This window comes from Leptinotarsa decemlineata, unplaced genomic scaffold (genome assembly GCF_025532065.1).
Source record: "Leptinotarsa decemlineata unplaced genomic scaffold, Ldec_3_MD MMD2_tig00078346_RagTag_RagTag, whole genome shotgun sequence".
Taxonomy (NCBI): domain Eukaryota; kingdom Metazoa; phylum Arthropoda; class Insecta; order Coleoptera; family Chrysomelidae; genus Leptinotarsa; species Leptinotarsa decemlineata.
In genome coordinates, this window is record NW_027412724.1 from 940,045 (window position 1) to 966,469 (window position 26,425).

A 26,425-nucleotide genomic window follows, 5' to 3' on the forward strand; every position below is an offset into this window, starting at 1 on the left:
ACCTTGCAACGATGAACATGAATAGAACACAAAAAGGCAACATAAAAACAATTATTAAAATCTAACGAAATAAAAGAATATTGACTGAATTTCAAGTTGAAATTATTTGATTTGGTTTATAAATATAAATACATGGAAACCATTTTCTTGAATATGATTATAATGAATAATAAATCAGTAATTTAATTCTTTCAGTCCCGATAAATTAAAGAAATCATAAATGCAGACTTTTGGACAGTAAAACAAATTTCGAAAAAACTAAACTTTCTGTGCCGACAAAATAAAATCGAAGTTCTTAACAATGTGTCAATGAACCTGTGTTTTGTAGGCTGTTTAGCTTGGTTCGCGGTGGGGCAGGCCCACGCCCTGCTACCAGGGCGTGAATTTCCTAGTGAAGAATAATTCCCTCCAAGGTTTGTTTAAGAGTTGGAGTCGTTTGATCACCCTCCATCTCTGTAAACTTCAAAAGCTGAAGAAAAGAGGAGCTCTTTCTCGTGATTCATTCATGATAGGGAGGATAGTAGGGGTCTCTTAGTCGACGTCCACCTCCTCTGTAGACACAGGGTATTTGTAAGACCTGTTCAGGGGAACACCCCTTAGGATGAGGCGACATGTCTCCTTGGGTGAAAGGCGAGTGTATTCTAACACCTCCCACTGCAGGGCGTGTGAACACATTAGAGAGAGTAGGCTTTCTAATTTATCGTTTTGTCTAAGGTGTTTTCTGGCGTTTAATCGTATTCGAGCGTGTATTCAAAAACGATTCGTCGTGACGTCATTAATAATGAGATTCGCCAGAACGGAGTGATTCAATTTGTGTCAGATGTCAAATTCAACAATAAAAACAATTTTTTCAATTTTCTCCAACCTCATCTAGAATCGCATTTGTGCAAGTAATAATTCTGCAGCTTTATTTTGTACATCCTTTCAACATATTTGATACAAAATTTCAGAACTTCATAAACTATAACGATCAAAATAAAACAGAAACTGACAATGATCATCAATATGGCTTTTGGAAACAAAGATCAACAGGCGACCTTCTATCGTATGTCAACCATATTTGTGATAACGCAATCGAGAAACATGGAGAGTCAAGAGCTTTGATGCTATGGTTTGTCGGATAATTTCTGTGTATGGCTTTTTAGCTTCCTGAAAAAACATTCCCTGCAAGTGGCCATTGATGGATCTCTCGAATACTTTCACCATCAACGCTGGTGTTGCCCAGGGATCCATATTGTCTCCAACCCTCTCTTTATTGTATATCAACGACTCATTGAAAAAAAGCAAGAATCCAATGTATTGCTTTGCTGACGAAAGCACACTTGACTCGTCATTCCATTTGGATTCTAGGACATCGGCTATGGAGGCACATCTTCACCGGCAGCAGGAGGTTGCATATCTAAATGAGCATCTAGAAGTGATTTTTCGAATTGGGGTGAAAGTAACCAGGTTCAATTCAATGCCACAAAAACCTAGGCATCGGTTTTCTCCAAGAAGATAAATGTCTCCGAACCGGATATAATAATGTCAGGTCAGACAATTCCGCTTTCTGCTTCGATAAGTTTGTTGTTGGTTTAAATGGACACCAATATGTCTTGAGACAATCATGTCGCTGAAATTGCAAAGGCTGCTTTTCAAAAGCTTGAAACACTGTTCCGAACAAGAAAACTGTACGCACCTCAGCAAATTTTGGTGCTTTATAAAGCTCAGATAGACTTTTTTTGGAGTATTGTTATCATGTATGGAGGTCTTCTCCCAAACATACCCTGAAGTTGCTGGATTCTATACAGAAAAGAGCCATCCGCCTAATTGTAGACGCGAACATCACGTGCAACCTTGATAGCCTGTAACTTTGAAGAAAGATTGGAGATTTATTTGTTTTCTATCGATACTGTCACGGAAAGTGTTCAAGTGGTTTGGCACATTTGATTCCACCAAGGGCAGCCACGGACTGTGGCTGCTCATCATTTTGAGGTTCAACTCAGTACACCTCGAACTTCACTTTTTGGGGAACTCTTTCATCTGGAGAACTGCATTTATGTGGAATAAACTTCCTGGGAACGTTTTTTCAAATGGATTTAATCTCCAGCAATTCAAATCCAATGTAAATCGATACTTTCGGACCGGGACCCTGAGCGCCTTAAGGATTTTCCAATAGTCCTTGTGTTTTGTCCTTAAGAAAAACTGACGTAAAATAACGTCAAATTCCGTTTCAAAACAAACCTCACGCTAGTTTTGAATCATCATGAATACGTTTCAAATCATAGATGATGTGACGTCATCGTTTCAACGCCAGAATGAATATATTTGAATTACAGACAAATACGTTTTGAATACATGAGCGCCAGAAAACGCCTCTACTTGTGAACTGTATAACTTATTCATCCACCGTGTTAGGAATTACACGTTAAAAGGTAAGATCTCGTTAGACCTTAGCTCGCACAAGTTTCTCAACTTCTGAGAGTTGTCGTTCGTATGCGGGCGACAGCTGATTAACGAAAAAAACAGATTTTAAACAGATTTTTTTTCAAACAGATTTATTCCTATTCTACGGAAGATACTGCAGCCTTGTGATCTTATTGTGTTTTCCTTTCATATTGTCACAATCTTGTTTCCTGTACTAGTCTGTAGAGATCCTGTATTTGATGTTTGTCATATTTTCCTAAAAATGATTTGGATGACTTGTCACTCATGATCCAGTATCTCTCACACACATAAAACATGACGAGCGGTTTCTGTTCCTTTGTTATTTTGCCTAGAGCGTTATACAGCTATTTTGTTCTGATCTCTAAATAGACAATGTTAAGTTGATAGCTTCGTAATTTTTCTGAGTTTATCACTACTGTGTCCAACTTCTGGCTGACTGTGTCCAACTTCTGGCAGACTTCTGGTGTCCAGTCTTGAGAATATCTACAGGATATAGCTTTACATTCAGTGATATCATGGATTAAAGAAAAAGCTGTAAAACGATGTATCCTAAAATATTTGAGGGTCCTTCAGTTTGTAGAGAGTGTAAGAAAAAATCAATAGGATATTTCTTTCAACATGTCATCCACTTGGAATAATGCAATCGATAGTCACAGATTTCCAAAGGGTTCTATATGAAGGCTCAGTGAGTAAACGTCAATTTTATGATATACATCTCACATCTCAGTTTTTATCTATAACTTTTTCCCTGTCCCAAAGATCGTCTACAAGTCACCATTGATGCATCTTTGGACACCATTGTCACCAGTTCTGTTTTACCTCAAGATTCATACTGGCATTATTAAGCTGTCTCAGGAATACACATTGGAATTCTTTTTCTATTATGAATCAACGACTCTTGACAATGATTTGTTGGGTGTTGAGTTGGACAGAGCAAAATATGTTTTGGAATAATCACATAACAGTAAGATTATGTGAGAAGTACGTGGTAAACTAAAATGGCCCGTCTCTTCAAGGTTGAAAACAGTTCATCTTGGATTAAACTTTTTAGGAACGTTTTCTTATGAAAAAAATCAGACCATTTTTCCAAACATGTATATCTTCATTGATTTAAAATTCAACGTAAATCAATATTTTGGTACATACACTGCCTAAATTTCCTACACTGTTTACGCATCTCCATTAAAAATAGTGAATTATATACCTAGGGTGAGAAGTGAGCTATTATTTACCGATCATTTCAATGTTCCACTTTTCTCATCACTTCTGTATGTTCAGAACTTAGAATTTCTCAATTCTGCATTATAGTGAGAAAAAAATTTCCTTGGTTATATGATAACTCAAGGCAGCTATGAAGTGTTGCATGTCAAATTGAAACGGTACAGTTTCCATGATGAATACGCGATATCGATGATAAGCGCGCAACATCTACTTAGGCTATGAAAACGTTTGCCGGCGTTTCCATGACAACCAAACACTGTACAATGATTATTATTGCTATCAGTTTGCCAAATGTGGTTTTAATTCAAATTTAGATGTCATTTTGAAGAAGTTAAAAGATCTATATAAGTAAAATGTCAATATAAATAATTGAAAAATGGGTGAAAATTCAAGTGACGATGATTTAGAGATGATGTGTACCCCGCCTGAAGTTAGAGTGGTGGCAGCTAGTACAAGTAGTGATTTATTGCCAGAAAAATCAAAGAGACTGTACATGAATGCATATAACCAACTGAAAACATGGTGTGAAGAAAGGAAAGTTGCTAAAGTAACAGAAAATGTTTTATTAGCGTATTTCAAAGAGAAATTTGAAGACAAAAAGGTATCGACATTGTGGGCAAATTATTCCATGCTAAAATCGACACTTGCAATAAAAGAAAATATTGACATTTCAAAGTTTTTCAAGCTTGTAGTATTTTTAAAACGAAAAAACAGTAATTATAAACCTAAGAAATTAAAAGTATTTACAAAGGAAGAAATTGACAAATTTATAGTTGAAGCTCCTGATGACGAATTAGATTGTGTTTAATTTTTTAATGGGCTGATATTTAGGCTGTTGAAGTAATTGGTGTTGCCAGTGCCTGCAGAACAGATGGATTATGCAATATGCTCCTAGACTATTTAGATGTTTGCGATGATATTATCATAATAAATATTCTTAATTCAAAGAACAGAACATCAAGGAAGTTTGTTGTTTTTGAGCTACAATGGGTTAATGTTATTAAGAAATACTTACAAAACTATTTATTTTATACCGTAAAGGTAAACATATTAAATAAAATATTGGGCACAATACTATTAGTAAAGTACCATATGTCGTGGCTAATTATCTCAAATTAGAAAATCCTGAGTATTATACTGGTCATTTTCAAGACGTAGCTCGGCAACACTTCTCGCAGAAAACGGAGGAGACTTACTAAACCTGAAACGGCACGGTGGCTGGAAGTCGACTGCAGTGGCTGAAGGATATATTGAGGAATCAATAGCTGATAAGAAGAGAATCGCCGAATTAGTGCAAAAATGTAATTTACCCAATGAAGCTTCAAATATAACTTCTTCTGCAAGTCAAGATGCTTTAGAAAACGTCCATGTTGAAGATAATTTAGTGGAAATAGGTAATGAATGCGTTCAAAATACGAGGATTGTTTGTAACACAAAAGTGAATTTACCTGGTCCAAATGTTAGTTCCATTAATACAGGAAATGCTGGAATACACATGATTTGTCACAATTGTACAATTAATCATAATTTCAAATAATTTTCAAGCATATTTCCAATGTTCAATTTCCTACTTCTAGTTGATAATTAAGTTAACAAAAGTTTCTTTGAATATCTTTAAAATTATAGAATTGTTCTCATTATTTACCTAGGTGTTTTTTTTAATTATCATTATTTACCAAGGGTGCGAAATATTAATTCTCGTTAGGGGAATGGAGTAAATAATAGCAATTTCTCAGGTTAGTAGTGAAAAAAAAACACTTTATACATATAGTCGAAGCAACTCTTGAAACACTGCTGATACAATATTTCCATCCCAACCATTGGGAAGAAGGACACAGGTGATAAATCAAGGTAAATGAGGGTAATGACGATCAATTAGATGTTTGTTAACTTTCAATTATTAATAATTGAGATCTAGGAATTCTAAATAATGAATAATGAAAATTTCTAAAGCAGTCACGATATTTTGAAGAATCAACGGTATATACGAAAATCACAAGTATAACTCATGAAATTGTGAAATTTCAACAACTCAAGAAAACAAAAAATAGTATAGCAGTAAATTCAAGTGATACTTGACGACTGACTTATTATCCTCTTTGTATTATTCCAATAAATGATGAAAACATTATTTTTTATTTTCAATAAATTGATAAATGTAGCCGTTACTATGTGTTGTGATAAAACTGCCGTAACGTTAGTTACAAATAAAAGTGACAAAAAACATAGAAAGTTTCATTTCTCATTTTTCATGACGATCATAATTTAAAAAAATATAATTTGTTGCCTCCACCAAGTTATAGCCTTTGATGAACTAGTAACCATTTTGATAAAATAGATTTGAAAAAACATGCTTTGGAATATGTATGCCAACTTACTTTCTACAGATGAGAAGCTTTCATTAGAGTCGAAATCCTCATTAGTTAGAGTGTCATCAAAATGAATAGTATGTCTTTTAGCTACAAAAAAACAAGTGCAAGTTACAGTAAGCAAACCAGTATTCGTTGAGATTAGAAGCTGTGATCGTGAATAAAAAAAAATATCAACAAATCTCACCTCGAGATTTTTCTTTGTTGTTGAGATGTCTTCTTGGCGTTGCTAAAGGAGTACTTTTGTCAAACGTTAATTGTCTATTTCTAGGAGGAGCAGTGGGAGACTCTTCGTCTGAAGTTGATATGTTGTCTACTGTTCCAACTGTATTCAAATTACCTTGAGAAAATTTTTCATAAATGAATTGAATTGTACAAGATATTTGAAAAAATCAGATTATAAATTCAAATATCAATTTATGTATTCTTAGTTTTCATATTGAAACATAATTATTTATTGTGGGATTTTCATATAAACAGTTTATAAAACTGAAATGCATGATTCAATGCACAATAGTTTCTTTGAATATTACTGGAGTTTTTTCCAACACCAAACCGTTATTTTAACACCTCGACACGTGTTTCAATCACCAAGTGATTATAAATTCTAATATCAATTTATGTATTCTTAGTTTTCATAAACATAATAATTTATTGTGGGATTTTCGTATAAACAGTTTATGAAACTGAAATACATGATTCAATGCACAATATTTTCATTGAATATTACTAGAGTTTATCCCAACACCAAACCGTTATTTTAACAGGTCTACACATGTTCCGATCATCAAGTGATCATCTTCAAGAGGAAGATCAAACTGATCTTGGTGATCGAAACACGTGTCGAGGTGTTAAAATAACGGTTTGGTGTTGAGAAAAAACAGTAATCATTACTATACCAAAGATTCCAAACAGTGCATCACAATATCTTCTTTATTCATATGTTCTAAAATAGAAGCTATTGTCGAGCCTCTAGGTTCTTTAATAAGAGAACACTCAACCAAATAACAACTTCATAATTGGTTCACATCTTGTCACATTCCTGACCAAATCAGAAAAGCTCCCAGATTATTTTTTAGAAATATATCTGAATAACCAATCACAATAACTGTCTCATATTTAGGCAGAGGCTTCTACAGATCTTTACAAAACAACAAATGGTTATAAATGCTCTCGTTGTTTTTTTTTAAATAATTTTTTATACCAAATACATCCACCTTTATTAATTTTTATATTCGAACTTATAAATGTATGAAGATTTAATATAGTATAAACATGTGGGGTTTCATCACGAACAAAATTATACATATAAAATTAAAAATCAATCAAAAATGAATACATTGAATCGTTTCATATTATCATGCATATAATAATCGGTGGTGACGAGGAAAAGCATATTCACAGAATATGCTGGATAACAAAACGAAAAATAAAAAGTTGTCAGGTCCAGATTACACTCCAATGTTCGTCCTATTACAGTCCCATATGGCTTTTCTAAATAATTTGAATATGCCTTTCTGATAGATGGGAGTAATAAATCAAATAATCACACATGTGCAGAATTAATTTGTATCATTGCAAAAGATGAAAAATAATAGTACTTTCGAATTTAACTCTGAATACAACAATGGGTGTATCACATGGCTCCATATTCAGTCCCATTTTGTTTGTTTTTGTATGTGAATAGCATTGATTCTATAATTGAATATAGTAGTTACACAGTGTACACTGATGATTTTGCATTGTCTCTGCATCTGATACTACAATTTTAGAAAATAAATGTTTAAGAGAAATAAATCAAGTATCCAGCTTTTTAATGGACACGATTTATTTTTCAACACAGATAAAACACTGGCTATACAAATTCACAATCCCTACAAAAAATAACAAATCTTCAAAAAGTGATGATAGTAGTATTAAGTTTTTATGTATTTATTTAGATGAATTCCTGAGTTGGAATAGTCATTGCCAACATCTGATATCTAAACTCAATATTTTAAAGTTTCTTTTTAATGATTTAAGATCGGTATTGATTAGAGTTCAGTTATTTGGTATCTATTATGATACCAAATAACTGATACTCTAGAATTAGGTACAACAAAATGTATTCGTTGCATAAAGGGGCATTGTACGATGCATGGAAAATATTTCCCAGAGATTCTTGTAGAAAATATTAAAAAATATATATAATATTTCAACTCTAGCATCTGTCTATATATTTGAAATGTGTGTTATGTGTTTTAAATGTATCAAATTTTATATTAACTAAGAGTATTTACAACCACGATACAAGAATCAAAAATCAGTCCATGTGCCAATTGCAAAATTAGAAGTGACTTATTGTTAGCTTGAATACATTAATCCAAAAATTTACAATAATCTTCCTGAATATGTGAAGGCTTCAAAGCAACTGTAAAATTTTGAAAAAATACTGAAAGCATATCTTTATTATACACTAACAGAATTTTTTAATAATTCTTAGGTGTGCTTTTCTTTATCACCACATTTAATTTTCATAATTAATTTTTATTATCTCTATTTTATTTTATTGACAGTATCCTATAAAACTTTAAATGGTCTTTGTATTAAAGTATTTACAAAAAAATAGTTTGTACAATAGTTATAAATAATAGCAGGGTATGAATATTTGAATGATCAATGTAATAAAAAGGTTTGTAAAATTATTCCGAGTTTTCTTTCTTTCACTACAGAATTACTTCAAAATAATTTCTTGTGCCATATTAGACTAAATAGTCCGTTCTTCACGACATTGATAACGTTTAATTTTGTATGATTATACTGACGACCTTCTTGAAGACCATGACCAACAAATAATAGACTGAATAGAAATATATAAAACATTGTATAATCAAATTAATCAGTATTAAATATATTTGATTGACAATTTGTCATGACATTAAATTGGACAGTGACTCACCGACTTTTAAATGTGATTAACTTTTGAACAAGTGATGAATTTCTTGAATTCTCAATTGAAAGATAATCCGTGTTAAATTTAATTCAATCAGGTCGTTAAGTACCTGCTCTTATACTTGAATATAATTTTGTCATTATTTCACTTGTTTATTATAGCTTACTAAAGCTGTCGCGATTTGTAAAAAGGTGCGAATCTTCTTTGAATCACTCATTTCCGCCAGATTGACACTCGTCATCAACTCTCTTCTCGTAGTTTTAGTTACATCCATAGAAACTATTGTAAAATGAAATTCGTTTGTGCAAATATCGGACATATCTATCAAAAATCAAGTTTTGGATTATTTCTGAAACTTACTTGTAGAGTATGAATGTTTTTTACGACTCTGCAATGTTTTGTTGTTGACCTTATTGTACGAACTTATAGTTGGCCTCATCAACCTCGAAACCTTCTTTTCTTGAGTTTCTGGATCAGAATCGGAGTGATTTAGAACCCCGCTGGATCTACTTCTTGTGATTGAATTGTTTTTGACATATCTGGAGTTATTTCGAGACACATTATTAGAATTCTTCTTGCCTGAAACTGTTGGAAATGCGAAATATCAGAGAATAAGTAAATTAAAGCCATTTAGAGAGTTTGGAAAAGATCCGACTCAATATAAAAAATGAAAGGAATTGCAAATGAATTAAAAGCAAGTAGGTGAAGTCAATGATATTATTTTGCAAAGTGAAGAAATTTAGTGAACATACACCAATACATGCATTCCCTAAAATGCAAAGGTAAGCCAAACTTACCTTGTTCAATTTTCCTCTTTGGCACAAGAGGCATACTTAAATCGCTCAAGCTGCACGATCTACGCAAACTGCTATCTGGGGAGCTTTCATCCACATAGACTGAAAAAACATGCAAAAAATAATATAAACTATAACACTGAGCTACACAATGGATAATACTTTCCAAGTTGAGTGTAGCTCAGTTTTCAAGTAACATGCTTGGAAAAGGCTCAGGATGAAAAAAAAAAAAGGAAAACAGTGTATAAACATCGATAGGATAATAATCCTCTTCAGGCAGCCTTTTTACAGCCTTTCTTGTCAAGACAATTCATGCTGACACATATTCTATTCACCTTCATAGTTTGTATCACTATCCGCTGACTTAGTATCTTCAGTAGTTTTACCATCCATGAGATTTTTGTTGTCAACTTTTGTATCGTAGTTGAGTCGTCTTTCAACAAAACAAGGCAAACTCAGGTTTCGTCTCCTAAACCTGATTGGAGTGGCCTGTAATTTTGTAAGATCATTGTAATAGCTTTGGGAGTTCGTCATAGATTCATACATACTGGAAAGAGCCCTTACTTTGCCACAAGACATATTCTGCCGGAATATATCTACTAAATTGTTGATTTTATGAAGTTTCTTCTGAATCTCATTCAAAATCTTGATGTTTTCTAAAGCAACCGCAATTTTGCCTTTGTGACAGGCAGCATTCGTTTTTTTTAGAACATTTTCCAATTGGAATGCAGTATTTTTAGACATACCACTAGTTTTAGACCAAACATTAACTTCTAAACTGTCGAATAATTTACTTTCGCAATCCTGATTGTTGAGGTTCACTTCTAAAGAATCGTAATCCATTTTTGAATTCGATATTTTTTTGTCAAGGCTATCATACAGTTCACTAAAGATATTCTGATCTTTGTTGTTGCCTGTCTCCACTTCCTTATCAATAATTTTCTCTTTGAAGTTCAGTTCAATGGTATTTTCATCAGTAACAATATCTTGGTTGGTTAAATTGTTCAGAACGTCTTTGGTTTTATTGCATTTACTTGGATTGCTGTAAAAGTCCTCTTTTCTGATATATTCGTAACTGGTTTTTGTTTTTTTAATTTTGGAACTGTGTCTTCTGATAGCTTTTGGAGGTTTATGGCATACTTTTTCGCTTGTCAATAAACTTTTTGTGAACAAATGCCTATCTAAACTGGACGTTTCTTGAACTTGATTTTTGTTAGTATTTTTCTCAAAATTGATAGTTGACAAGGTGAAAGAATTATTTCCATTTTTATGATCCTTAGAGGCTGCTTCAAATATATCCAAGTTGAACTCGGGTTTGTTGTTGAGTATGTTACAAAATTTTGCTTTATATTGTTTGTTTTTACTGGCAAGTGATGGTATGTACATCTCGGAATCACTTTTCTTTTTCATAGGAACATTTTCTTTACTTTTTGAGCTCTTGGTAGATTTATGGCTTGTCTCTACAAAAAAAGTGATGGGTTTCTTTTGTTCAAACTTGAGCAACTTTTTTTGGAACTCTTCACTCCCCCTTTGAGCTTTTTTTGTTACGATTTCTTGTGGAGTTTCAAAGTCAGTTTGGGTTTGACAAGTTTTAACAGCTTTAATGATTCGAGAAGGCTGGTGGGAACACATAACTTCGGTTGTAGGATATTCATACTTGAAGGACGAATGATCAAAACCATAAACATGATTTTTTGGCAAACTACTGTTCATTTCAACGTCGAATGGACTGGACATATTTTTTGGCAAACTTTGGGAGTGTGACATACATGTTTGATGTTTTTTATGTGACTCGAAGAGTATTTCGAGAGGAGCCGATTTACAATCTGAATCGTTTGATACAACACTTTCCAAGCTGGTGCAGTAGCTTTTGGCTTTACCTGCACATAAATCGTATTCTAAAAGGTTATCATCGGACAGAATACTATCTTGAGAGTTTTTAATGCTCTGATTGAGATAGAAACTCTCACTTTTCGGTATTTCTTCAAAAATCTCTTCTTGGTATTTATATATTTCATTATTTGATACACAGCGTCTAGGAGGAATAATTTTTTTATTACCCGATAAAAAGCTGTAATCTTCTAATGAATCGGAACTGAAGTTGCCTTCTTCATCTTCATTTTGACCTATCTTAATTTTCTCTTTGACTCTGGCACCTTCTATCTGGCTGTCAAACTTCTGTTCAATCTGTTCATATTTTTTATTGAAATCTTCACTAAATTTCTCGATATCATTAAATACCTGCTTGAAACCTTCATCAGTTGACTTTTTTTTATCAAGATCTATGAAATAGCTGAACGATTTGCGGGATGACGTTGATGATTCTTGTTTTTGTTCAACATAATCAGAAAATTGACGTTCTTCACTAACAGGACTCACTGGAAGACTTTTATGCAATTTATACTTGGTCAAAGTCTTGTCCAGTTGCAGTTTTCTTGGACGAATAAGATCATTCAAACTCTTTTCAGGACTCTTGGGTAAATCGCTCAGTTTGGGACCTAGGACGCTATCTTTAGTGTGAAAATCTACATTACGATCAGCAGCAGTAAAATTATGACTGATATTCAAAATATGAGAAAGCTGTGAAGTGTTTTTGGCGATGTCTTTCATGTAGCAACCGCACAGTTGCAGATCAGTTGATACTGAGTTACACTGTGGATTGGTCAAATTCATGTAACTATCTGTGCTATTAGTATCATTAGTAATACCACTTGTATTCAAAGGGATTTGGTTAGTTTTCGATTCACAGAAGCAGCTGTTAATGTATGAACTGGAAGTATTATCACATGAGCTATTACCTTGTTTTTTTGACCATCTGTCACGCTCTGGTATGTGCGAAAGATCATGAATTGACTGGCTATATTTCAAAGGACTTGAATGGCCCACCTGAAATTAGCATATTTTAATACAAAATATATTTGTAACTCTAGCATCATTATTTTCATCAAAACATTGTAAATAATGGATTATGTAGATTTGTCACAATGGAACATACACTTTCTAATTTTTTTCTAGTTTCAGCTACTCTCTTGTTCAGTTCTTGTCTTTTTCTTATGGCGTCAGGATCATTTTTTGTTTGTTTAACTGCTTTGATGGCTTCCTGATTTCTTTCAACAGATTGTGTCAAAAATTTGGATGATATTGAGGACTTATTTGCTAAAAAATGCAATAAAGTTAAAGTTGGAATCGACAATACTATCCAAATAAACTTACTTGGCGTTTGTACTTCATTCTCCATACCAGACATACTTTCAAATGTTGACTGAAGATACCTTTCGCGACTTACAAGTTGGTCTAAGGATTCTGAACTTAAAGAAAATAGAGACATGGGATTTCTGTCTGTATTTTCCCCACTAGGTGTGGAAGCCTGCGAACAATTTTTGAAATTAATTAGAGTTTTGTATTCTTCAGAAGAATATTTTAAAGAAGTTGACATGAAATTGAATACTTTTATGGTTCTTCACTCAACTTGAAAATTTGCTTCTGTGGGTATACTTTTTTTCCAAAAAACAATTTACTGTAATCAACATTTTTTGTTGAAGATTTGTTGAATGTTTTGGTGGCAATTCTAGCTGGTTTGAGTTTCATAAATGTAATTAACTTTCTAGGATTCAACGAATATTCTTTGCAAAAAAAAAACAGAACACTTCATAAATAAATCGAAAGGAATATATTTTTCGGAGAGTTTGGTTTTTAGGAAGAAAGATTTTTGGCTTTCACTTCTTCATTTTTATACAAAAATTTATGGAAAACTTCTACGAGATACAATTTCACTTACATGGAACATTATCATCGGTGGACTTCAAAGTTTCTGAATAAGACTCCTTGTCTTATTACTTCATCAGCACTGTTATGGATTATATTACGAAATGAAGCACTCATTTCATTCATAACATTACGACTTCATGACACGAATGAGATGAATCTACTCATGTCACGATGACAGTGCATAAAGACATTCATACAAGAACGCTGATCTTACTCTCTTGGGCGAAAAAACTGAAATACGTACTGGTGCAAGTGATTTACATAACATCTTCTTTTTCACAAGTAGAGGCGACAATAAATTATTGAAGATTAAATTTTTATCATATGTAAAAAAGAGTGAAATATTGAGGAATGCTTACATTAAAAAAAAAGGATATTTTCATTTCTAACGATTTGAGTCAGGAAGATTAAGTCAAGAACGTGTTCCAAACGTATTAGATAAAATTTGGAATACGAGTGCCGAGGAAGGAAAAAAGTAACGATTTACCACCTACACCTCAAGAAAAGCTCCCGAAACGTACACTCAGGGATAATCGTTCACGTGTCAAGTTCACTGGGAAACAATGACTCGGTTTTACTGCGAGTTGTATCAATTGTCTCTGGTCTGGATTCTTGGCTATACTGGCCTGATAGGCAATGAGGCTACTGAATCTCTTGCAAAAGAAGGTGCTGCAAGCAGCTTCATTGGACCAGAACCTGTCACTGGTATCGTTTTAGGTTTTGTCAAACAAACATTGAACACCTGGATGGCAAGAAGATTTATGGACTTCTGGCAAAATCTTCCAGGATTGGCTCACTCCATGGCGTTCATTCACCCTTCGAAGCTTGAAATAAAACTACAGTAGGGATGAACTTTGATGTCTAACAGGCTTTTCTACAGGTTGCTATCGTCTGAATCATCATATGCAGAGACTCGCACTGTCGAAAGACAGTGTGTGTCGCTTCTGTTTGGAAAATGATGAAACACCAGAGCACATACTTTGTGCCTACCCCCCCCTTCCCGCTGCGGACCAAATCAGGTTTTCAGAGTTCGGTAGAGCCGCACTCTTACCATCTGACCTGAAAGATCCCTCACAATATAAACTAAATCGGTTTCGTTAAGAAGCTAGGTTTATTTGGTCGAGTGTGAATGGGTGTGAGCCACAATAAACCCTTACGGGTTATGGCGGAGGGTGGAATAGACCCACTCACTTTTGACCTGATCTAACCTAACCTAAGACAAATCTTCTCATGTCATAAGGACAGTGCGTAAAGACATTCAGACGCTTACTATATTTTATTTGAACATGAATGATTTAAAGGCTCTGATCTACACCCAATTCCACGCACCATTGTATAAAGATATAGAAGTGAAAGCCATAAAGCTTTTTTTCTAAAAACTTCACTAGTGTCATTATGAATAAAATTCCAAAGTTTGCCACATGAATCAATTGAACTCAGTACAGCTGTTGTAGGAAGTGCTCTTTTTTGTTAAATCAAAGATCAAGAAGCTTCTAGTACACTATGTCATATTTTACAAGCATCCGAAGTATAGATGCTTGAATTCACCTTTATAACATTGTTGGATAACATAAAAAAACATAATATGGCAGACCCCTCGTAAATAATGTCACAAACAAATGGTCTATGTTATGGTATCAAAAGTTATTTTCTTACTAAACTTCACTATTTACGACAACAGTAAAACTAACTGTTACCTCATCATCGTCATCGTCTGAATCATTACTACCACAGGTAGATGTGGGTGCAATCACAATCTGTGGAGCTTTTTTCTTACGCTGGGATTTTCTTAGTTCATCTGCATCTATGTTCGTCACAGTGAATTCCCCACCGCTGAAATTCATAATACACGTGGAAGGAAATGGAGATACAAATTTTAAGATGTATTTAGAAAATCGACCTAACCAAACAATTGTACAATAAATTATAGTGAATTACTTTCATCAATTACGAGATTTTTGGGTTCAAAACTATTTCCAGCTTCACAGTACCAAAATCTAAGATATCCAATAGCTTTTGAACAGAAGAAAAAATTTGTTGAAGATGTATGTACATAAATTAACCCATCAAGTTATTACCCATTCCCTAAAACTGAAAATTTCGAAACTCACCTTTGTGATCCTGTTTGAGTAGGGTAATATATTGGTCGATGCCTATAATCATTATCAGAATCTATATCGCCATCATGTGCGGTAGATTCTGCGTCACCTATAGCGCTATCATCAGTCATTACTCCTCTCCTAGTTTCCACTCTTGTAGTCAGCTTTGATACTGATACAATTTCCCGTCGAGACTCTGAATAGTTTTTGATCTCAGTTCCACTATCCAATGAGCTATCTTTTGAGCCACCATCAGAGTCAAATCGGCGATCTGAAAAATGAACGAGTGACTGTTAAGCCAGCTTGACTTTCAAATTTGTCATCCTTTTACCTGTTGGAGGAAAAGGATATGAGCTGTTGGAATAGAATGATTTGACACCCATTGCATTTTCAGCTCTTTGAGCCCATCTGCCTTTTGGAATTGCCACACCTTTGTTCAGACTAGATGGCTGACTAGTATCTTCAGTGAGTTGCTTCTTCGCCCACTGCGGAAGCTGGCCTATACTGAATCTGAAATATCAACAATAGTTATGTACAACTATATATTCTGTTGATATCCCTGATATAAACAGATTTGTTTCTTGGGACGAATGAAGGAATAATTCAAGTTATAATAATTTCAAAAAAAAAAGATACAATTTAAATTTCTTCACGCAAAAGCTTACCTATAATTAGTATCAATGGTGTTGACACCATCATAAAAATCAAAAGTGCTACTGTCGCTAAACATTTCCTGTTCCAGTTGCTTGCCCTGTCTCATTGCCTGTTGACTGAGCCTGGCGTGCATTGTGACTACCATGTCATGAGGAACTCTCCATACAAAAATACATCCATCTCCGCTCGCTGAGATCAATCGGCGACAGTCGTTTGTGAATCTCAATCCGGTGGCCAACTCAGAATGACCACACATTGTTGCCATACACTCACCCGAGTAATAATCGTACACTGAGAGAGACTTGTCTGTACAAGAGGTTGCTAAGTAAATTCCGGATCTGTCTAAAACAACCTGAAATGACATTTCAAATTAAATTTGAATCAAAAGTGTATTTTTGGCTGTACTAACTTGATATCGTTTTTTTTCTATTTCATAGGAAAGAAAGGTTTTGGCATTCTCTCTTTAAAATATACCCCTTTCAATTTAAATGATATGATAAAATAGATAAGTTTATTTAGATATTTCATCTGTATCTTCTATACTATTATAAATGTGAAAGTTTATGAGGATGTATGTATGACACTTTATGACACTTTACATAAATACAGCTTATACATCGAATAACGTATAGCCTACAATTTACAAAGGTTTTGTGTAATTTTGGTCATAATATAACGATAAGTAGTAAGTAAGCCGGAAAAATTCTTGCTCCCTAAGAGATATCTTGGCGTGCACTTCCTATAATACCGTTGGAGTTACATGCAGGTAATGTACCGTAACGTAGAATCTTGAAATATGCAGGTAGGTTCTTCGTATAGCGTAAATAATGATAAAGAAAGACAATAAGGAATTTTCACCCCAAGGGGAAAAATAGGGGTTCAAAGATTGTATTGAATTTTGTCAGTTTTGAAGTTGCAAACCTGAAGTTTAGAGTTAATAAAAAAATATTGTAACTATTTGTAGGAGGTGTTTTTCAATATTACCCCATTCAGGTGGTAGGTGCATTTTGAGCATTTCTATCAGTCCTGAGAGTTTCATCGTTCCACTTCGAATATTACGGAAGAACTCGGGAGATTTATCTGTATAAGTATTGATCAAGAATTCTAAGAAACAGCTTTTGTATCATATAAATTGTGTAATGTAATAAATTGATGGGTTGGATTCAGTTTTATTTATTTTCATCTTTCACAAACATGCAAATGAAAGCAGATTATTGAAAATATTTTTTTTACTCTTAATTTATTCATTAATATTGATAATTCCAATGATAGGTGACAACTCGTCTAGATAGACAACTGTTAAAACGTTTTATGTTTACAAAACACAATTTCATAACAATGTTAAGTTTTAGGTTGATAAAAAATATTGTAACTATTTGTTTAAAATGGTTTGTCATGAAACTTAATGTGACAAACTAAATTCTATGCCAACAATTAGTAATATATATTTATACAATAATAAACAAACTTCTAAATAAAGTAACTCCCATTGTACGTCATAAAATCAGGTTCATATATGCACACATACATTGAGAGTGAAATATAAAAATTACCTCAATAACAGTGATAAAGTAATAAAGAAACAGGGGTTTCTTGAAAAAATTAATTTTGGCAGTTTCTGAATGAAAGCTTTCAATATTCGAATATGGTAATTTTACAATTTTGGACTGGTACCTATTCAACTTAGAGTTTTCCTAAATGTTAACAGAAAGTGGGAATAATTTCAAAGTACAGAAGTTATTTAGATCAAAATGATGCAAATGTCATTTTTTATTAAATGTTAAGACCACAGTATAATTGCTATAAGAACCAGTAGGATCACTTCCATGAAAATGTTGGTCAAGATTTCATTTTTTGCATTTTGGGGCGTGACCTGCTCCTGGGATCAACATTTCAAGCGGCGCAGTAGATCGACAGTGAATTGATAGATATTATGCAGAGTTGCCGGCGCATCGCCAAATATGTGATTTCTACAATTTACTTTCTTTTACAAAATTTTCAGTGGATAATTTCACGCACCCATAATATCTGACCAACGATAACTCTCATAACATCAATTGATACTTCAGATATATCATGTATAATCATCCATATAGGTATTTTAACAAAAATTTTCGGTGTATTGATATATCACAGGCTTTTTATGCAATTGATAAACTTAAAAAATTTCGATTAGCACCAAAATTAACAGATCACCACATATATCCCAATAATTTTCAAAAAATGAAAGTAAAACTGGCCTCACAAGTTTTTAGTGCGACAGTGGCTGCTGCATTGAATACATATATGTCATTCGGCCAATTGCCCGCTACGGCTGTCGCTACAATTGAATTTATTGAAAAAATGGACAACTTATTTGACATACTGAACTCCTCAACATTTTCTGGATGCAAACTCTCGAATAGACCATTCATGGGTACTGAATCCCAAAAACTGTTTTTGAAAATGATGCTTGTGTTTTTCAAAAATTTAACTGTAAAAGACACAAAAGGGAAAAATGTTACTAATAAAATGAACTTTATTGATGGTTGGACGCTGACAATATCTTGGGTCTTTGGGATGTATTGAAGGCTAAAGGTGTCCATAAAATTCTCACAAGACGCCTGAATCAAGACTGTTTGGAAAACTTCTTTGGAAAGGTACGTCAACAAAATGGAAATTGTAGGAATCCCACACCCATTCAGTTTCAAAGAACATTTGGAAAAATGTTTTTATTGAATTACTTTGATAGTTCCGAAGGTTCTAATTGTTTGGAAGAATTTGATGGTATTCTAGGAACAATTACTCCAGAACTTGTTCAGGACAGCTTTTTATTGTTACCACAACCAGAAAAGTTTATGCCTCTAAAAGTCTATACCACTGATTATAAACAGTTGAATATTACAGAAAAGAATGCTATTATGTATATTGGTGGCTACTTGTTAAAAAAGTGTTTCGAAAAGCATTCTTGCCATGTATGTAGAGAATATGCACAGGGGCAGAAAGAATTGACAGACGTTACAATATATGCCCATTTTAGAGCATATCAGAATGCACAAAATGATACATTCGGTAATTTACAAATGCCTGAATATAGTTTTGTTGTGTTTCTGAATGCATTGGAAAACATTTTTTGTAATCAGTTCACTGAAAAATCCACAGATAAAAATGTTGGAAATTCTATTAGAGCGTTGCTTTCTGAAATTACATTTCACAAACCATGTGAGCATTTTCCGTTAGACTATCTCATATCATTATTTGTAAGAGTGAGAATATTTTATAGCCTGAAATTCATAAATAGAGATTTGAGAAGCACCAAAACAAGAAAACCTTGTAGTAAGCTACTGATTGTCAATAACTGGTAGATGCTATAAAGTATTCCCAAATTATTATTTTCATTTTTAAATGTATCCATTCAATTATCTAAATGTTCCTGTAATAACAATGAAATAATATTTTCATCATCGTCATACTTATTCTAATTTACTACCGTAGGTTTGGCCGTTGTTTGAATGACTGACTCGACACCTTTTATAGTGGGGGAGACTCTCACAGTTCAAATTCAAACCTGCCACACAAATTTGTTACTTACGTAGAAGCAGTGACAGTAAGTGAGAGCGGTAACAAATATTAATTTATTTTATTTATTATGATATGTGGATATTTCATACTTGCTAAAAATACATATGTAACTGATTTGGTAAAAACCCGAATTTAAAATAAAAAATGCTTTATTGAATAAGATTTAAGGTTGTTAGACATTCATCGTTTTTCCCATTTTCTCTTCAAATGTCACTTCTATTCTATCACCTTTTTTTGGAATTGACTTAATAAAAATCGTATCCAAGTTTATGTGGAGCAGTATATAAAAGATTCATGTGTCGAGCAGTGTATATACACTGAACACGACTCCGCCAGTTGCGCGGGGGATCCAGCCCAGTAAAAACTTCATACCATCAACATCAAAGTGCCGACATCGAAGTGATCCTACTGGTTCTAATATAGCTATATACTGTGTTGAGACTATGTATAAATATAGAATATAAATTTGTAATGAAATATCGGTAGTTCCTATCAAAATAACGAAGATCGAACTTTCGGTATAACTAGAAGAAAAATAACTAGAAGTGATAGGTGAAAGTGGAACCTCTGGTATGAAACGAAAATACTGTTTCTTTATGCACGTTTCATTTACCAAGTTAGCATCATCAGTAGATGACCTAGAAATCTCATTTGTTTTTGGTTTTGTTTCACAATTAAAAATAATAATTTTGTGTGCGATGAGAGAATGCATTGATTTTTTCATTGCAGAAAAATATCAGTAATAATTCCTACCTTTATCAGTGTTCCATCATCTCCGGTACTACCTTTGAAGCTCTTTGTGTGTTTCCCTGTATTAACACTATAAATCCTAACGTTCCGATCCTGGCAAGCTGTAAGAACGTGTTTCTGACCTGTATCTACTTCCATGTCGTATAATGTCGTTTTTCCGGTGGCATTGTTGGCCCTTATGAATTGAGGCTTGTCATTCAGCTCTCCAAGAGTTCTGAATATCAGACTTTTATCGGCTCCGCAAGAAACCATTTGTGTGTTTCCTCCGTGATTCAAAAACCGAACAGCAGTTATGGAGGATGAATGGTCATCCAATGTTTGGAGAAATTCGTACCTTTCTTTCATGTCGAATACGTGAATGAGACGATCTCGACTGGCAGAAGCCATCAAATTGAGACTGGTATCTGAGTACTCCAAACAGAGAACTTCTGCATCATGAGCTTCGATTTTGATAAGTTCCTTCATGGTTGTGGAATCATGGATTCGAATATTTCCTTGAAAACAAAATCGATAAATGGTATTACTTCGTAGGAAGTTATACATTTCTATGATATGATAAATATTATGTTTTGATTATTATATACATAATATGCCTGTTGATTTTCAACAAAAAATATTTTAGTTTATGTTTTCTCACGTTGCGGGCGCCTACATATCAACAAAATTTACAAAATCATCAGAAGATAGAAATATATTTTTTGGGAAAGTAGTTTCTATTGTTCCTTTTCTTATCTAAAAGAACAAATCTGTTTATATTTTATGACATCCAGAAGCTACTGAATCATTCTGTTCATTCATATAAAAAAACAAAGAAGTATATACGGAAAATGTTTTCATTCTTTCGTACACACCTAGATTGGGAGGTGAGTCTATAAGAAATATAAAGAAAAATACCCGGGAACATACACTGTGACATTTTTATAAAGGGATCGTTTGAAAAGAAAAATAAAGAACTGCTCCAATAAACAGGGATTGGCTCAGAATAATATCAGGGGCATCTACTCTCAATGCTGCAGGCATTTAATGCTAATGTGAGGCACTGGATCACAAGAGGCAAACAATTTATAGGCAATTCAAATTATATCCAGAAAAATGTGACAAACATGTAATTCAAGAAATGCTTTATTGTGAGATTTTTACTAAACATTCTTACAAAAACGCAACATGTACTTTGCTATAGAATAACACATCTCAGTGTTATAACAAACACGTGGGAAAAAAATGAAAAATATAGCTACATCAGTAGCATTAACAAAAAGACCAAACGATTGGCAAAGTAATTTCACAAAATACACTTAAACGATTTGATCTCCACTAACTTTATTGAAAATAATCATAACATGTTTCGCTAAAACATTAGCTTTTTCAAATGATTAATCATTTGAAAAAGCTAATGTTTTAGCGAAACATGTTATGATTATTTTCAATAAAGTTAGTGGAGATCAAATCGTTTAAGTGTATTTTGTGAAATTACTATGGATCTTCATCAAGTAACGGCCGAATCAATCAGAAGATTGGCAAAGTGCCTCTATGGGACATCGAAATTATCATATATAATGAATTAGATCCAACAAAAAATTTTGTTTGATGAAACAGTTGGTCATTGGAGATGTTGATCCATACAACTTTATACCTTGATACCTACTATACCTTGTTGACCATACTGAGAAGAAAACTTTGTTCGTCAGGACAGGATAAAATAGTTATTAACAAAAATCTGATTTCAATTAAAAAAATAAGTAAAAAAGTGTTTACCTGCTCGATCTCCAGAAGCTAAATGTTTACCATCCGGACTGACTCTGATACATCTAACCCCATTTCTTCCATCATAAGAAGTGTTTTCCTGTTTTTCCGTTGTCCCAGAAATATCCAAGTCTTTTATAAAGGATAAATCCTTATCTACATATACAACTTTCAACAATTCCTAAAAAACCAAACAACTTTGATATGAAACATTTTTCAAATAGATGTGGACTCACATTACTATATATATTTGACTGATACATTCCTTTGGAATTGTTTTCGTTGAGTTTGTCGAGTGTCCATACTCGAATGGTGTCATCTGAACTGCAAGTAAGAAAACTGCCGGGCGGTAAGGGGCTATTTGGAGGTGCCATTTCAACTCCCCAAATGCATGCGGAGTGATAGAGAAAAGAATGTGACTTGCCAACCTAAAAAGTAAAATGTAAAATAAAAAGGGGTGTTTTGAATTTTCATAAACTTTGGGTTTTTTTGTATTTAGTGTGGCGTTCAATGATGTCCCAGACAAGGCTGCTTGTACAGAGTCGCACTAAGGAACAACCAAATTCCCTTTTTAATAATATACGGCTGGGTATACGAAAAATTTTTAGGTAGAGTGTAAGATACACAAACTAGCAGTTTGTTCAGCCGTTTCAGTACTCGACATTTTGAAAGTTTTAATTAAAATACCGTATATGTACACACCACAGTCGATTGCAGTTAAATCTGATTGGCCAGCGTGAGGAAGCTTATGTATTTTACCCAAAATACTGCTTTAACCACGCATCTATCATTGTTTGGGTTGCTTTTTTTGTTGGATGGATATAGTTTCGATCCTATATTTTTGATTGAAAACGGAATGCAGTACATCGAAAGGAAAGGTAGCTGATTCATGTGGGTGCTATTACGCACTGGCATTGGAAAAAATAATTTGCCTATTCAGCAGCACGTCCAGCAATCACAACCAGTAATATATCTACAGTGTCAACTATTTTCCGAGTTTTTAAGGTCGTGGATTTTTGGAATTTCTTCCTGACGTTTCGCTGGTGCGAGTGGCTAGCTTGTTCAGGGGTTTATACGTTGATGGGCTATCTTCCTTCATTCACCGGTCTGGAAATAATCTTTTTCTGATTTGTTTCAGACATTTTCAATAACATTATTTATGGACGCACTGTATAATTAGGTATTCAATTTTACTAGTATATGGTATTGGGTTTTTATTTTCAAATATCACAATTAACGGTTGCTTATTATCTAATAAATAAAAAACTTATTCCAATAAGTTTATTTCTTACATAAGATTATAACTGATTTATTTGTGATCTCTTAAAAACAAACAACTTTCGAATTCATTGTGCAGAAAACAATTTTTTAAAGAACCTCTACCAGTACTGGTCATATTATTGTGTTCTGAAGGTCGGGACAATGTACGTGAATAATACAACAAAATAGATTATGATCAATTAATCATTCAGTTTTTGCCAAGCAAAAGTTTCTGTTAGAGGCGAACACTCCATGGAAATTAATCAATTCTGCAGATAAATATGAAATTTGGTAATATATAATATTTTAGATTAAAACTTACCCTTTGTATGTTGAAGACGTCCCAAACATATATAGAGTGATCATTGTAAACGGAAGTTAGTTTATTATTAGTTTCATCAAAAGTTATGGCTACAGTATCAGGATATTTGGCATCGGGTGGTGGTGTAGCCATATGTCTGTAGAAGAAAAATGAAATCAGACTCATGAAGGTATTACATTCTTTTTAGCTTACTGTATGCTTGTTCCGAGACTAACATCTACACCCAAATAGTGATTTCTAGGAAGAGTTGTAACAAATCTAAGCGTTGCAGGATCAAAACACCTAATAATACCCTCGGCACATCCCACAAAAATATATTTCTCACCTACAGTAATACAGTTGGCACTTGAAGTCTATAAAAACGAATTTGTATCATTAGTAAATCTTCGAAATCCAATGATAAATTTACCCTTAATTCTACCCATTTATCTAAAAGTCTTCTATTATTGAATTCGCAGAGCAGTCCTGACCTAGTAATTACATATGTACTATCAGCGGAATCCGCTTTCCCACAAGCTACATCACAGAAATAGTTATTCCTTTGGTCACCCAATATGGCTGATCGACCCATGAGTGGTACTGTATCTTTGTACTGAAAAATAAATAAATAATTTATGAATGTACCTATGATGCACTGTTTGGAATCTTTGGTGTAGTAATGAATATTACTGGAGTTTTTTCCCAACACCAAATCGTTATTTTTAACACCTCGACACGTGTTTCGATCACCAAGTGATCATCTTCAAAGAGGAAGGAAAGGAAGTTTGATCTTCCTGTTGTTGTGTTGGGAAAAAACTCCAGTAATATTTATTTATGAATGGACACAAAGTAACAAATGATAAAGAATTTGAATACCATCCTGACAAACAATAAGTATAAAATAAAAAGCGAGGTCAAGAAGAAACTGACATACTCTTCCTTCTTGGAATTGAAATTTTCTCAATGACCGTCTTGAAACTTGATTGAGATATAAAAAATTACAAGAATGAAGCAAAATGACTGAAGTTGTTTGAACTACTGAAGTTTTTATTTTCTGTTATACTGGGAAGTATATAACAAAGAAGATAGTTTAATCGTCTCAAATTTATTTATTATCTCTCTATATAGTTAATGACTGTAAGGTTATTGGCAGAAATTCATTTTTGATATATTGTAGATCTTTTAAAACATCACTTTTGAAATTACAGTTATAGAGTGAAAAATATATGAAACTAGTATTGATCAGCCAAATAATATTTTTCATTCACTTCATAAATTGTACTAAAGATATTTTTTACTGTGAGTATATATTTTTCACTCGAAACGGCAGTTTTGTTCAATACTACGTTCCTCTGGATAATATTCAAGAAAACTTGAGCTCGTAAAAACAAAACGTCAATTTTTCTTGATAGAGCAATTTTTGAGCTTATACTTGCTAGTATACATACCATATAGATGCTAATATACGTAACCAATTTAGCAGTATTCTTTTTTTTGAACACCGTTTTCGAAATAAATTTATATACACCATTTGTTAGAAATGATCATTAACATTTGTATATTTTTCAATAATTTTTTATATTTCTTATTTTTTTAACCCTTTGTCGAAACTGAAGTTATAATCCATCATGTATCTATGTATAAAAATCTCATGTGACAGGAGAAAATTGTTGACTAAAAAAAGTGAAAATTTTAAAGAAGGATAATATTGAAATGCTTTTTTGAGAATTGTTTGAATTAGGAACAATAGTGAGTTGAATAATGTTTGTTTAAATTGTCCACTTTCTTATTTGCGTTCTTCTCAGGAATTCGAGTACTTAGATATATATGTGTATAAAGGTGCCATATTGAATAAAATTATTTGCTAGTAAAACTAGTTGCAGTATTTATTGATATCTGCAAATTGATCCCTCAGTAACCCATTCAAAATAAGTATTCTCAACACCGTCTATACTATCTGTAAAAGATGAGAAGGGACAGTATTGGAAAATTAGAAACCGTAAGAGATACATAGTCGGTTGTGTGATCTACAGAAGCGCAGAAGGGGGAATTTACAAGAGACAAATAATAAAATTATTTAGCCTTTCTGCGCTTCCGTATATGTTCTCTTCTTCTGTCCATAAAAATTAGTAAAATTGATGTTGCTTTCTCGGAGACGAAACATCTTGTACAACTTGAGAAGTGGCAAAAAGATTTTTATTACTTAAATAACGCCAGAAAAAGTAAAACGAAATTGTTGAATTCCGATTCTTTTTGAATATTTCTGGAATCAAGTAATCAGGGTTTTCAAAATTTTGAAATATATATTACGGACTTTGTATCTCTCACGGTTTCCGATTTTCCCATGCTGGCCCTTCTTATCTTGGATAGGTAGTATATGCTGCAAACATTGAGTAAAAGCCAAATTATAAGTTAGTAACGTATGTGTTAGAAACCTATTAATCTCTATCCGGATGAAGGGGAGCTTTTAACTTCAGACAACCAGCAACACCTGTTCTGGTTTGAATTGTAGAGAACGTTTTATTAAAGCAAACGACTTTCTGCTT

At 33.3% G+C, this 26,425-nt stretch overlaps 1 protein-coding gene across 6 annotated transcripts in view; it reads right to left on the reverse strand.

The window, feature by feature from the left end:
* Wdr62 (WD repeat domain 62) overlaps nucleotides 1-26,425 on the reverse strand; it is a 172,354-nt gene that overhangs the window by 1,407 nt on the left and 144,522 nt on the right. For 4 of the 6 annotated variants that reach the window (XM_074185638.1, XM_074185642.1, XM_074185639.1 and 1 more), the window contains 17 exons: nucleotides 24,310-24,492; nucleotides 24,093-24,253; nucleotides 23,901-24,036; nucleotides 22,555-22,746; nucleotides 22,331-22,499; nucleotides 20,579-21,069; nucleotides 16,276-16,616; nucleotides 15,942-16,120; nucleotides 15,623-15,881; nucleotides 15,209-15,344; nucleotides 12,957-13,110; nucleotides 12,739-12,899; nucleotides 12,542-12,629; nucleotides 9,747-9,845; nucleotides 9,310-9,534; nucleotides 6,205-6,357; nucleotides 6,027-6,107 (listed from right to left, as the gene is read on the reverse strand). In XM_074185638.1, coding sequence (XP_074041739.1) covers nucleotides 6,027-6,107; nucleotides 6,205-6,357; nucleotides 9,310-9,534; nucleotides 9,747-9,845; nucleotides 12,542-12,629; nucleotides 12,739-12,899; nucleotides 12,957-13,110; nucleotides 15,209-15,344; nucleotides 15,623-15,881; nucleotides 15,942-16,120; nucleotides 16,276-16,616; nucleotides 20,579-21,069; nucleotides 22,331-22,499; nucleotides 22,555-22,746; nucleotides 23,901-24,036; nucleotides 24,093-24,253; nucleotides 24,310-24,492 — 3,208 coding nt within the window. The remainder of the gene's footprint in view (nucleotides 1-6,026; nucleotides 6,108-6,204; nucleotides 6,358-9,309; nucleotides 9,535-9,746; nucleotides 9,846-12,541; nucleotides 12,630-12,738; nucleotides 12,900-12,956; nucleotides 13,111-15,208; nucleotides 15,345-15,622; nucleotides 15,882-15,941; nucleotides 16,121-16,275; nucleotides 16,617-20,578; nucleotides 21,070-22,330; nucleotides 22,500-22,554; nucleotides 22,747-23,900; nucleotides 24,037-24,092; nucleotides 24,254-24,309; nucleotides 24,493-26,425) is intronic. The other 2 variants (XM_074185644.1, XM_074185643.1) reach the window with 2 other exon arrangements.